The sequence below is a fragment of the Pseudopodoces humilis genome, chromosome 12 (genome assembly GCF_049639895.1).
Source record: "Pseudopodoces humilis isolate 2021_Gansu_Grassland_sample_001 chromosome 12, ASM4963989v1, whole genome shotgun sequence".
In the NCBI taxonomy this organism is placed as follows: Eukaryota; Metazoa; Chordata; class Aves; order Passeriformes; family Paridae; genus Pseudopodoces; species Pseudopodoces humilis.
The window spans coordinates 4,733,723-4,747,980 of NC_142211.1; the positions used below are offsets into that span (position 1 = coordinate 4,733,723).

General features: G+C 47.0%; 1 protein-coding gene across 1 annotated transcript; it reads left to right on the forward strand.

The window, feature by feature from the left end:
* Positions 1-1,256: 1,256 nt before the first annotated feature.
* On the forward strand, positions 1,257-5,795 carry LOC148183299 (uncharacterized). Its single transcript, XM_088061387.1, is given in 4 exon segments — positions 1,257-1,448; positions 2,359-2,469; positions 4,879-5,551; positions 5,554-5,795. Coding segments are annotated over 4 exon segments (1,218 nt in total).
* Positions 5,796-14,258: the final 8,463 nt, after the last annotated feature.

The window sequence follows — 14,258 nt, forward strand, 5'->3', positions numbered from 1 at the left end:
CTGCTGGGCTTAATATCGGGGTCCCCATGGAGGCAGGATGGTGGGTTTGGCAGGAGGGGTGGAGTGGTGCGGCATTTGATGTCGAAGCGTGGGGCTGTTCCGCGCTCTGCTTGAAGTTTCCCGAATTCCAGTTCTGTCTGGGGAACCGTTGGTGGGCTGGAGGTTGTATAGAATGTCTCTCTGGACAGTCTTTGAAAAAATGTCCAGGCTCACCACAATTGAAACAACAATTTCTATTGGAGTCTGCAGCATAAGCTCCAGATATCACCTCTGCCACTCCTTTAGCCACTGCAAGTGCCACTGTATTCTCACTTGAGGCAGAGGAGTGATTGGTGCAAGCTTCAACCATCTGATCTATGGCTGGTTCGGGGTCCAGAGGGAGGGCTCGCAAAACTGCTTTACACTCCTGATTAGCATTGGCCATTGCTATTTTTACTAATAATTCCTTTTGTGCCTGTGGGCTCTCTATCTGCTTTTCAATGGCCACTTTTAACTTATCAATATACTTAATAAAAGACTCAGTTGTCCCTTCCTTAATATTGGTGAAGCACTGTGTTGGCACTTTATCATCAGGGGTGGTAAAAAGAGATATCTTAGCAGCATTAGCTATATCCTGTAAAGCTGCTTCAGGCAGGTCCCGGGCCTGATCTCGGGGCTTTTGGAAATCTCCTCCTGCTAATTGCTCTAAAGTAAAATTGGGTCTGTTAGCATCTCTTGCATAAACATCTGATAACTGCTTTAAATGTTTCTTCCACTGCCTCTCCCACAACATGTATTCTGCTGGAGAGAGAAGGCAGTTCATAATATTCTTGATGTCATGCGGGACCATGACATGGACAGAGAAGGAGGCTTCCAGCATGTGTTTAAAAAAATGTGAACCCCTGCCATGTTCCTCTGCAGCTTTGCAAAGTTCCTGCAGTTCCCTATAATGAAGGGATTCCCATGCAGCAACTTATGCCCCTGTCCTGTCTCTCCTCATTATTACAGGAAAGGCAAGTATTTTCTGGGACAGAGCTGAGTTCCCCGCCCGTGTGGCTTCCCTCTGCACCTCAGCCCAGGCGTCTTCATATTCAGAATCTGAATAAGAAGATTCACTGCTCTCATCTCCTAGTGGAGATGGGGCGCGCTTGCTAGCAGCACGGGGCCGGCTCGGGTGTCTAGAGCTGTCCCTTTTGTGGCTGCGGGGGGAAGCTGGGATGGCCCCGCTCCGCCCGGAGCCGTCCCAACCTCCGGGGCACTGGGACTCTGGAGCGGGCATGCCGCTGGGGGCGGGGCCCTCGCACAAAGGGACAGGAGCAGGACCCGCGACGGGGAGGGGTTTCCCGATGGATGGGGCAGGGCCCGACGCGGTTAGACCCAACGACGCAGTGGAGGGGGAGGAGCAGCAGGACGCGGCAGGAAGAGAAGGGGTGAAGGCGGGAAAACCGGGGTGGGAGCGGGACAAAATGGTGGGGCTGCCCACGCTGCCAGCGCCAGCTGTGCTAATGCTAGGAACTGGGGGGGACACAACCGGGTGTAAGGGCATAGGAGAGAGGGTAGAGGAAAGACCCAGAGCGGCATGGCCACTGCTGCCCTGGTACGAGCAGAGAGACAGTAGGGAGGCGTCAGGAAGACGGCAGCAGCCCTGTGCCTGGGGGCAACGTCCATCCCCCGACTGACTCTCAGATAGGGAAAGGGGTTCAGGGACACCTGGAGGGGCTGACAGGGTTGGGGGGTTTAACTGGGGACCCAAAACTCCCTCTTCTTTTTTTCCCTCTTTTTCCAATGAGAAAATAATATTTTGAAACACAGGAAAAAATTTTGCAACAGAAAAATCCCCTTTAGCTTGAACTGTATATAACTTTCTTCCCACATTATCCCAAAAAATTCCTGATTTAGCAGAGTCTGAATTAATTCTAAAATGTTTAAAAACCCAATGAATAAATATTTTTAAATCCCCTTTAGAAAACTTAAAATTTCCTGCTTTTAGGGTATTTACAACTTGGATATAAAAGTCCCTCTCAGGTGGGGTCAGTCCCCCTACAGAGGACTCATTCCCCATCCTTTTTCACTCCCCACCCAGCAGTAAAACAGAAAAGAAAAGAAAAAAAAAGCCTGAAAGAAAAAAAAACCTTTCACGGGATACACTTACAATTTCTCTTCGGCAGATGCTGGCGGGAGAAAAAAAAGCTGCTGGGTAAGTGGTCACCTGGCGGCCGGTCCTCAGGGGTTTTTCCTTGCCCCAGATGGTCAGACAAGGGTCCCGGTCGCAGCCACCTGGATCGCTTCTTGCTAGAACGCAAGCAAGCTTCCTCGAGACGGGGTGGCTCCAACGGCGGCATGCCTCGCAGCTAAAACTGCGAGCGGACGCTTTTTCAGGGCTTCTTCAAAGACCCCACGTTTGGGTCGCCAGTTGCCGCGGCCGCGGAAAGCCCGGAGCACCGCGACTTCTCCAGAGGCAGCCTTAAGAAAGACTGGGCCGAAGCGCGTGTGAGCAGCTTCGAGCAGTCGAGTGATTCCAGCTCAGCTCAGTAATAGTAGAGTGATCTCAGCTCGGCTCGGCTCGGCTCAGCGGCGGCGGCGGGCAGGCAACACAAGAAGCAGGGACGAGATAGCTGGTCCAGCGTTCCACCGAGGCACAAGCCTTTATTTAGGCAGAGCTTCAGTGAAGGGTGCCAGTAACAGCGAATCTACCAAACAGGGGAAAACCCGGGATATTTATGGGGAAGGAGGGGGGGGGGGAAGCCCGAGATACCTGTATCGGGGTGGGACAGCAGGGGAGAACACCAATGAAACACAACAGTTTAACATATCTAACTCAAAGACCCCTGGGAGCGACACATTATGTCTCTCTCACAGAGAAGTATCTCCTCTCCAGGGGAGAGCCAGGATCTCGGGCCCGGCGGGCTCCTTCGTACCCACAGATTCCCTGTCTGACTGGGAAAATATTGGGCAAACACTCACTGTGCAAGTTGAATTGGGGATAACACGGCTGGCAAATACATCCTACTGTTCCTTTTAATTCGGAAAGAAATTCTACAGAGGCAAAAGCCTTTGGCTCCTTCCCCCCCCACCTTTCCCTCAGCTCCCCAGTCAGAGGGTGCGTCTGAAGCATATTCTTTGAGAGTTCCAGATGCTTATCTCTCGGGGCTCAGACAATCCCTGGACTGCACTGACCCCGTCTGCCTTGTGCAGGCAGACAAAAACTCCTCCCCATACCCTTTCCTCCCCGCAGAAAACCCCGAAAAGCACAGTTTAAAATCCTCCCTGCAAGGAGAGGGGGGCTCGGCTGAACTTACTCAAGAACATGTGCCGAGCAATAATGGCGCCGACCACGTGCTGTCCTTCCCCCTCCCCCCACCCCCACCCCTCCCATAACCCCTTCCTCCCACAGGTCCCTGCCCCCAAGCCTCTCCCCGCCCATAACCCCTCCCCTCTGCCTGCATCTAACGGGATGGGGGGTGGGGCGGGGGGCGGATATGGGGCGGGAGTTGGGGCGGGGGCTGGAAATGGGGCAGGAGCCAGGGGTGAAGCTGGGGGCTGGGCCAGGATGGGGGTGAGGGGTGGAGCCCCTCCCAGTTCCCATGGTCTGGGGGGCGGGCCCGCGAGTGAGCAGGGAGGTGAGATTGCCTCATCACATTCCAAAGGCGGGTGTGGTTGTGCTGCTGCAATATGCCCTCATGGCCCTGGGGGACGCCCCAGGGGATGGGAGGGTGGGTCCCCTCAGCCTGCTCCCCCTGTAGAGCCACGTGGTGCCCCTGGGGGATGGGGAAATACGAGCCTTGCCGGTTCCCGGGCAGGACAAGCCTCTCTCCCCTCCCGGTTCAATACAAACCCCGGGAATGGAGAACCTGGAATTTGGGACTCAGCTTTTTTCCCTACTGCTGCTCCAGTAACTTTTACTGGAACAAGACTACAGAACCAACATTACAAGCCGTTCTCATACCAAGGCAAAAAGGAAATTTGCAAAGTACAAAGAGAATTTGGTCGTAATAGCGAAATATTTAAAAGCATTGTTAAAACAACATTAACCTCAAATGATTTAGTTCCTACAGATATTAAAGATCTTTTTAGGTGTTTGCTTACACCATCTGAATTTGATTTATGGGAAAACACATGGAAACAATTTCTAAAAAACATACTGGTGGAATTATTAAAAACCAATCACCAAAATGTAGATTTATTAAATAATGCTATTACTTTTGAGCATTTATGTGGTGAAGGAGTATGGGAAAAACCTGAGGACCAAACTATGGCATTGCCAAAAGCTGTAATAGATAAAATCACTGCAGCTGCAGAAAAGGCTTTCACCCACCTACCAGCAGCTGAGACTAAGGGCAGTTATATTAATGTAAAACAAATGCCTTCAGAAGGATTCCTGCAATTCTTAGACCGATTAAGAGAACAAGTCTCCTGTCAGGTAGAAGACCCTGTGGTACAGGCAGAGTTAATCAAGGAAATTGCTCAGAGAAATGCTAATGAGTCTTGCCATAGAGTCATTCTAGGTTTGCCAATGGACCCACCTCCGACACTTGCACAGATGGCAGAAGCCCGTGCGAGGAAAGCAGAGATGTTTTCGCAGGAAAAGAGACCTCTGTGCACCACCCAAAGACCTGTTGCTGCAGTTTCATCTGAGAGAAGGAATGAACAGATGACGTCTGACCAGCAACAGCGAATTTGTTTTCACTGCAGAAAACCGGGACATTTTGCTAAAAACTGTCCTTTAAAATAACGGAAACACACTGATACCAGCTTGCCAAAAAACTTAGGTCTCAGCGCTTACCCGCTCGGCGCGCAGACATAAATGAAGCGGAAACAAATCTCTGTCCTTTAATAAAAAGGGGGGAGGGGGGTGAAAAACTGAAAAAATATAATTGTGAAAAATGTTTGCCTAATAAGGTCTGGCAACCGCAAAAGCGATTCAGACTTGTAACTTCTAAAGCTTTTTGTTTCAGATCTGATAGACGGACTGTCGTTGGAGTAGACTTGCAGGATAATTCACAAGACCTGGCTGGACTGGATAGTAGGTATTTTGTTATTGGAGACACAGCACACACACCAATAGAGATTGAGGTGGCTCCCATGACAATTAAGGGAGACCTAACACACCTCATTCTCTTAGCTGAGTGCCCCCAACCACCTTTCTATATAGACAAAAAGCAGGTAATAGCCCAGGTGATCCCTGTTCCAACAGAAGTCCCAGTAGATGGCAAAGCACCAGGAGTCTACTGGGCAGAAGTAGTGGGTGAAGACAAACCCATTATGGGATGTAATTTAACACATAAATCAGAACATCTCCATGTAGAAGGGTTAATTGATACTGGGGCAGATGTGACTATCATACCGGAGAAGGTGTGGCCCTCACATTGGGAACTACAACCGGTGGCAGGAAAAATACAGGGTGTTGGAGGGATGAAACTGGCTAAAATTGCTAAAGATATTGTCCAGATTGAAGGCCCAGACGGTAGGATAGCTAGTGTCCGACCTTTTGTCATTGATTACAAGTGCCCCCTGTGGGGAAGAGACACCATGTCGCAGTGGGGGGTAAAATTAACAATTCCTGAGACACCTCAGGATTTTTAATAGAGGCCACTGTAGAGCGTCCTGTCCAAAAGTTATCTTGGCTAGATAATAATCCAATTTGGGTGAATCAGTGGCCTCTCAGCAAACAAAAACTCGGGGCGCTAGAAAAATTGGTGGAAGAAGAATTAGCCAAGGGACACATAGTAGAAACAACCAGCCCTTGGAATTCCCTGGTGTTTGTAATAAAAAAGCCAGGGAAAGATAAATGGCGCCTCCTTCAAGATTTGAGATAAATAAACAAAGAAATACAGGACATGGGGTCTCTCCAACCAGGTATGCCCTCCCCAACTATGTTACCACAAAATTGGTTACTAGCAGTACTGGATATTAAAGACTGTTTTTTCCAAATTCCACTGCGCCCAGAGGATGCACCAAGGTTTGCCTTTTCCATTCCTACAATTAACCGGGAAGCTCCAATGAAACGGTACCACTGGACAGTTCTACCTCAGGGGATGAAAGCAAGCCCCTTCATCTGCCAGTGATATGTGGGGTCATTGCTGTCCTCAGTGCGTGCTGAAAAGAGAGATGCCATCATTTTGCATTACATGGATGACATTTTAATATGCTGTCCCAATAATAACATACTGAAAGACACCCTTGACCTAGTGGTTAAAGTTTTAACCTCTGCTGGATTCCAATAGCAGGAAGACAAAGTTCAAAGGATGCCACCTTGGAAATACCTGGGCCTGGAAATTACTGCACGGACTGTTGTTCCGCAAAAATTGGAAATTATTGGTAATCCTAAAACTCTAGCAGATCTCCATTCTCTATGTGGGTCACTAAACTGGGTCAGACCATGGCTAGGTCTCACGAATGAAAACCTGAGCCCCCTACTCAATTTATTGAAAGGGGAGAGAGAGTTACTGTCTCCCAGGGAGCTGACTCCAGAAGCAAAAACTGTAATTGAAAAGGCACAAAAGGCCTTGACAGAAAGACAGGCGCACCGCTTCAAACCTGAGCTGCCTTTCAAATTTATTGTCCTGGGGAAATTGCCACACCTACATGGGTTAATATTCCAATGGGCCGAGGGGCAGAGGGATTCACTCTTAATAATAGAATGGGTCTTCCTCTCCCATCAACGACCCAAAACTAGCACCAAGCCACAAGAGCTGATGGCTCAGCTGATTGAAAAGGCCAGGGTAAGACTGCGGGAACTGGCAGGTTGTGATTTTATGTGTATTCACCTCCCAGTCAGGCTCTCTGGAGAAGGCAAAAACTCCCCTGAGAGACTGACCAAAGAGATGTTTGAGCATCTGCTGCAGAGCAATGCTAACCTCCAGTTAGCTCTGGACAGCTATAGTGGGCAAATTTCAGTTCATGCACCATCACACAAATTGTTTCATGAGGAATTCCATCTCATTCCTCATGAGAAAAGGAGGCCACTCAAAGCTCTCACAGTGTTCACTGATGCATCTGGGACATCCCACAAGTCGGTGATGACTTGGAGAAATCCACAGACTCAGCTTTGGGAAGCTGATGTTGAGTTTGTAGAGGGGTCACCCCAGATAGCTGAACTAGCTGCGGTCGTGAGAGCCTTTGAGAAATTTTCAGAACCGATTAATTTGGTTACTGACTCAGCCTATGTAGCAGGAGTGGTGTCCAGAGCAGAACAGGCAGTTCTCAAGGACATTGAGAATGACCATCTCTTTAGATTGCTTTCAAAGCTGATTTATTTGGTTTCAAATCGAGAACAACCTTTCTATGTGATGCATATAAGGTCGCATACCCCGTTGCCAGGTGAAATCGCTGAGGGGAACCGGAAGGTGGATTCCCTTGCTGCCCCAGCTGAAAAGGTATGTCTCCCAGATGTGTTTCAACAGGCAAAGATAAGTCACCAGCAATACCATCAAAACGTGCCAGGACTGATTCGTCAGTTCCAGCTGACACGGGATCAGGCTAAAGCCATCGTGGCTACCTGTCCCAATTGTCAGCTCCAGGCAGTGCCATCATTAGGCATCGGAGTTAATCCCCGAGGCCTTAAGAGCTGTGAGGTGTGGCAAACAGATATCACTCACATCCCCAGTTTTGGTCGCCTTAAGTATGTACACATGAGCATTGATACATACTCAGGAGCAGTGTATGCCTCTGCTCATACAGGAGAAAAGTCTGTACATGCTAAACAACACTTAGTACAGGCCATTTCCGTATTGGGAATCCCTAAAGAAATTAAAACAGATAATGGCCCAGCGTATAAATCCAAGGAGTTCCTTGAATTTGTCCAGCAGTGGGGAGTGGAACACAAAACTGGCATCCCCCACTCTCCCACAGGTCAAGCTGTAATCGAGCGTACACACCAGACGCTCAAACAAGTCCTAGCCAGGCAAGGTAGCGAGGCAGTGTGGATGTCTCCACAACAGAAACTCTGTAAAGCTCTGTTTACCATTAACTTCCTAAACTGCTCATTTGAAAACATGAATCCTCCTGTGACTCGGCATTTTAACAGTGGTGATCAGTTTAAATTGTCACAGCATCCACCGGTTTTAATCAGGGACCCTGAAACTTGGCAAAGCAAGGGCCCCTATGAGCTTGTCACCTGGGGGCATGGTTACACGTGTGTCTCCATCTCTGCAGGCCCCCGATGGATTCCTCAGAAATGGGTAAAACTTTTTGTTCCAAAGAATCCAGCACCAGCAAGAAGAGAAGAGAAGCAAGTGGCTGTTGCTTCCAAGAGAAGACGCTGCTGGAGAGAGCGAGAAGAAACCTTTCTAGCCTCTGACCTGCATACTTTAACTGTGAATATGTTTTAAAAAATGTCTGTTTCCTTTTTTTAGAAATAACCTACCTCTTACTCAAATCCATGATGAGCCTTAACCCTGCTGTCATCCTGCTCGCACTGAGCAGCCTGACAGCGGCCTGGATCGTCCCACAGCCACGCCAGAAAATCTGGGTGACCCTGGAACAAACACTCCAGCAAGAAAACATATGTCTATCTACTGCAGCAGCGAAAAATCCTATGTCTACCTGCCTGGTAGGAATTCCCTTGCAGCATGATGAATTCACACACAGCTTTAATACACTGACCCCTGAAGCAGGTAATAAATTACACAGCACTCATATAGAAGCAGAGTTAAGAAACCCAGTCGAAGAGTGGCTGCCACATTTTCCTAAGGCAACCCAGGAACCCCAGGAATTAGAGCTGCTGGGTTCCTCTCCAGCATCATACTGTGTACACTTTAGGGTCAGTCCTCCAAATCATAAAGAAACATTCCACCATATAGTACAACATCGAGAAGAATTCACAGCAAAAAGGTGGTGCCGTGTGCTAAGCTACATCAAAGTGCACTCCTCAGCTCATACACATCCCAAAAGCCTCCCCAAAGGACTGTTCCTCATTTGTGGGGATCGTGCATGGGCAGGAATTCCATCCCGTCTTCTCGGGGGGCTGTGTACCATAGGGCGTCTATCACTGTTAGCGCCCAAACATTAATTGGCGAGTGGACCCATAAAAACAATTTGACCAAAAAAATTCAAAAGAGAAGTGCTACAAAATTAGATGAAAATTGTGACTCAGATTTTCCATTGGTCCAAATCAAAAAGAATTGCTGCATCCATTTTCCTTCCTTGGGTAGCTGCAGCCAAAGCCCTAGGTGAATTGGGAAACCTAGAGTGCTGGGTGGTAAAACAAGCAAATTTAACATCTAATGCCATAAGTGCCCTCCTAGAAGATGAGGAAATTACTAGGCAGGCGACACTCCAAAATCATGCTGCAATAGACTTTCTCCTTTTGCTCCACGGGCACGAGTGCCAGGAGTTCGAGGGTCTCTGCTGCATGAATCTGACATCGAAAGCTCCTAACATCCATGCCACGCTCCGAGAGATGAAAAGCATGATCGGACAAGTCAAGCAAGAAGCAGATGACTGGTTCAATGGACTGTTTAAAAACTGGGGACTCACAGGGTGGTGGGCTTTAGTAGTGAAAACTATTCTGTCGCTGCTAGTCATTGTTTTGCTAACGGTGTTAGTGTTCGGAGTGCTAAGCTGAATACTGTACAGAAGCATAATTAAGCTAGTCTCAGCTACCTCAGATGTCAACCATATAGAGCTGACAGACCGGAGTAACCCTCACCAGCCCGCAAATGGGAATTGGTGGGCCACTTCGGGTCAGTAAGCTCGTCACCTTTCATTTAATTATATATAACAAAATAGGTGGAGATGTATTAGTGCATATTTCTGGGAGTTTCCCAATTTCTGTGTAAACCCTCTAGGCAGCTGTGACGTGTTTTTCCCCTCCCCTCCTTGTCCCTGAAATGTTATCCCATTGGTTGGTGTTATATGTTTCCCTGCCCCTCTCCCGAGGTTTGAAAGAGTCCGGGAAAGAGATCCTCGGTCTCTTCTCCTCCCTGGAAGCCAGCCAAATAAACATCCTCCATTACTCCGGAGGGAGAAGCAGCCCTTTCTGGTCTTTTTCTTGGCCGTGAAGAATCTCCCTGACCCCCCCTCGACAGATCTAGCCTGGATTACTTTGGGGGGCAAAGGGAAGATTACTTCATTACTACAGGGTTAAATGTTTCTGAAAATCATGTAAAAGTAGGCCACAAGAATGCTTGGTATTTGGGATGGTTCAGCAAGCTAAGATGTTTATAGTAATGGGAATTGGTACTCGGGGTCTCTAAGATACCTAGAGATAAGATTCATACATGTTCGTACAAGGATGGGATAAGGTTTAATGAAGCAATATTGATAAGGTTGTTATAGTGATTACTGCTACAGCTGAAATTGTATAAATATGTGCACTTTGGATAAAGACAATGGAGCTAGATTTGGGTTGCTGATACCCCTAATTCCCGTGCTTTTCAATAAAAGCACCTGCATATAATCATTCTGTGATTATATATGTTCACGAATGCTAACAGATGCAGCACCATTCAGCAACACTCCCTGGGCCAGAGAGTTTTTAACCCAGCTAAGAGTGCACCTGTCCAAGCCATGGGCTGCCAGTTTCTCCAGGAGAATGCTGTGGGAGACAGTATCAAAGGCTTTACTGAAGTCCAGGCAGACATATCCACAGCCTTTCCACTAGGCAGGGTACCTGGTCATAAAAAGAGAACAGGCTGGGGAAGCAGGACCTGACTTTCTTAAACCTGTTCTGGCTGGGCCTGATCCCCTGGTTGTCCTGTATGTGCTGAGTGATGGCACTCAAGATGGTATGCTACATGACCTTTCCTAGAACCAAGGTCAGGGTGACAGACCTGTAGCTTTATCCTTCTGACCCTTCTTGTAGATGGCCAATGGGATGTCCAATCTCCAGTCACCTGGGACCTCCCTGGTTAGTCAGGACTGATAACAAATGATGGAGAGTGGCTTGGTGAGCTCTTTCGCCAGCTCTCTCAGTACCCTCAAATGAATCCCATCCAGCCTCATAGACTTGTGTCTAAGTGTCTCTGCAGGTCACTACCTCCTCCTGGATTGCAGGGAGTCTGTTCTGCTCCCTGTTTCTGTCTACCAGTTCAGGTGGCTGGTTGCCCTGAGGATAACCAGTTTTACTGTTGAAGACTGAGGCAAAGGAGCTGTTAAATACCTCGGCCTTTTCCTCATCCTTGGAGACAATGTTCCCCTCCGCATCCAATAAAGGATGGAGATTTTCTTTGGCTCTCCTTTTGTTAATGTATTAATGTCATGGGTTGCAATACAAGATGTAACCAAAAGTATGTATTCTATTACCAACTGTTAAAACCAGGTAGGGAAGTGCTCTTTATCTCTTCCATGACCCATCTTCCCTCCAGGGGGACATCTGTTAATGGGCCATTGAGTCTCACTTCGTGACTGATAAAATTACATCATCCCATTGTGAGATGCTCCAGCCAGGAGGAGCCAAGCATTTCTACCTGGATATAATCTGAGATTTGGAACACCACAGTCAGCTTTTTTCCACTAGATTCCCAGAGAAAGATCAGACCCATCTACACCACCACGACCTTCAGAGGAAAACTACACCCTTCTACAGGACCACTGCTTCAACAGAACCACATCTGTCACTCCAAGAAAACTGCAGCCATCATTTAATTGGACTGCTATCAACACCCTGACCAACAGGGTGTCAGGTTGTATTATGACTTTCTGACTCTGTCAGTGGTTTGTTTTTTGGTTTGTTTGGGGTTTTTTTTGTACTACTGCATTTTAATTTTCATAGTAAAGAACTGTTATTCCTATTCCCATATTTTTGCCTGAGAGCCCCTTGATTTCAAGATTATAATTCAGAGGGGGGGGTTTTACGTTTTTTCCATTTCAAGGGAGATTTCTGTCTTCCTTAGCAAACACCTGTCTTTTCAAACCAAGACAATTAATAAAGACATTTTTTATATTTTCTTTCACAGTGTGCTGGTTTAAAAAGTAAACCAGTGAGAGAAATGAACCCCACTCAACTGCCTCACTAGAGACTACAGGCTGGATTTACAATTTACTTAAGAGATTACAATATAGTGATACAAAGAAACTAGTTTTAACCCAGAAAGGCAGAGTATAACCTAGAACCCTGTTGATCAGAGTTATGGTCACAGTCCTGTTCAAGTAATGTTTGCAGTCTTGTAAAAAAGCAGTGGTCACAGTCCTGTTGAAGTAATGGTCCTCCTCCAGATCCATCAAGTAGTGCCAGAATTCCCCAAACCCAAAGATTATATATGCTCAGGTTCAGGTGGGAATGCTCAGTACCTCCCCCAGGGTGGGGATGATGTAACACTGTGAGTCATGGAAGATTTTGGGAGTCTTTGATGGTCTAAGTCCTTGCAGCTGCCTACTCTGCTGGTGGCATTGAATCCATTATGGCCCATTAGCAGAGATGACCCCCCAGGCTGGGTGTAACTGTGCTGGTGCTTCCTCAGAAGGGAATTATCACAGCAGAGTAATTTGTGTGAAAGAAAAGAAACACTACTCTGCCTCACAGGGTTTGCCTTTTTCCTTATCTCATTTAACACCCAGCTTGTAGCCTGAGGTGTTAAGTGTTCACTGGGAAGCAACTGAAAGCAATCCATCATTGACAGTTCATCAGAAATGACACAGAGGGGGTCGAGTACAAAGTTTGGTTACATCCACATAGTGCTAAACTGGCATTCTACTCCTGTAACTAGGACACACAGCTGTGGCCAGATTGAGCTCTAGTTGAGCTTTTGCCTTTCGAATTTTCTTTCTACATGACCTAATTGTTAGTGTTCAGGAACACATAATCACAGAATGATTATATGAAGGTGCTTTATTAAGAGCTCTGTGTGTCAGGGGTACACATACCCAAATCTGACCCGACTTGGTTTTGAGCTGAACATGTTTTTATACTCTATCGTCATATAACTTACATATTAATTATTAAACTTATATTGTTCTATTGTATACATTGATTTAATCCAAGCATGGATTTCTCATGATCTCCCTCAAACCCCCTAACATAGTTTCTCATGATTCTTTAAACAATAATTATATCTAATCACATCTAACAATTATATAATTTATCATATACTGACTACACAGGTGCAGTTTCACATGATCTAGCAAGTACAAGGCCTAACATTTCCCAGGGCCTACTTTTAACACTTTAAAACCACAACAAACACTTTCCCAGGGCCTACCAAGCCTAACTTTCTTTCTAAATCCCCAAATTTTCTATGATTTTAAAATCTTTCACTATCAGAATGACATCCTTGTACTCTTCTTAGAGTCTAGAGCACAGGTCCGATGAGGAGCGACTGACGAAGCTGGAGTTGTTTTACCTGGAGAAAAGGAGGCTCAAGGGAGATCTTATCACTCTCTACAACTACCTGAAAGGAGGTGGTATCCAGGTAGGGGTCAGTCTCTTCTCCTAGGCAAGCAGTGACAGGAGAAGAGGACACGGCCTTAAGATGTACCAGTAGAAGTTTAGGCTGGACATTAGGAAGAAGTTCTTCACAGAAAGGACGATTAGACATTGGAATGGACTGCACAGGGAGGTGGTGGAGTCACCTTCCCTGGAGGTGTTTAAGAAATGACTGGATGTGGCACTTAGTGCCATGGTGTAGTTGACAAGGTGGTGATCAGTCAAAGGTTGGACTCAATGATCTCAAAAGTCTTTTCTAACCTAGTTAACTCTGTGTTTCTGTGATTTCTGAGTGTCCTGCCCCTTCTTCCAAATGTCATAAACACTTTTTTTCCCTGAGTTCCAGCGACAGCTCTCTGTTCAGCCAGGCTGCTCTTCTTCCCCACTGGCTCATCTTTCAGCACATAGGCACAGCCTCCTCTTGTACCTTTAAGATTTCCTTTTTAAATTATGTCCAGCTTTCCTGGACCCCTTTCTTTTAAAGGTTTTTTTTTCCCAAGGGAATCTCTCAAGCAATGTCCTGAAAAGGCCAAAGTCCACCCTCTGGAAGTCCAAGGTAGCGGTTTTATTGACCCCTTTCCGTACTTCACCAAGAATCAAAAACTCTACCATTTTGTGATTGCTATGCCCAAGACAACCTCCAACCACCACATCTCCCACCAGCCCTTCTTTGTAAACAGCAGGTCTAGCAGCACACTGCCCTTGGTAGGGTCCCTTACCAGCTATGTCAGGAAGTTCTCTTCCACATACTCCAGGAACATCCTGGAATGTCTCCTCTCTCCTGTGTTGAGGCAATTCCAAAATGCTGGAAGACAAGCATATGAGGCAGAAGGCCAGCTTGGCAGAACAGTGATCATCTCTTGGAAATAAGGTAAAAAAGGAATGTGTATGGCCAGTGGAAGCAAGGTCAGGTGAT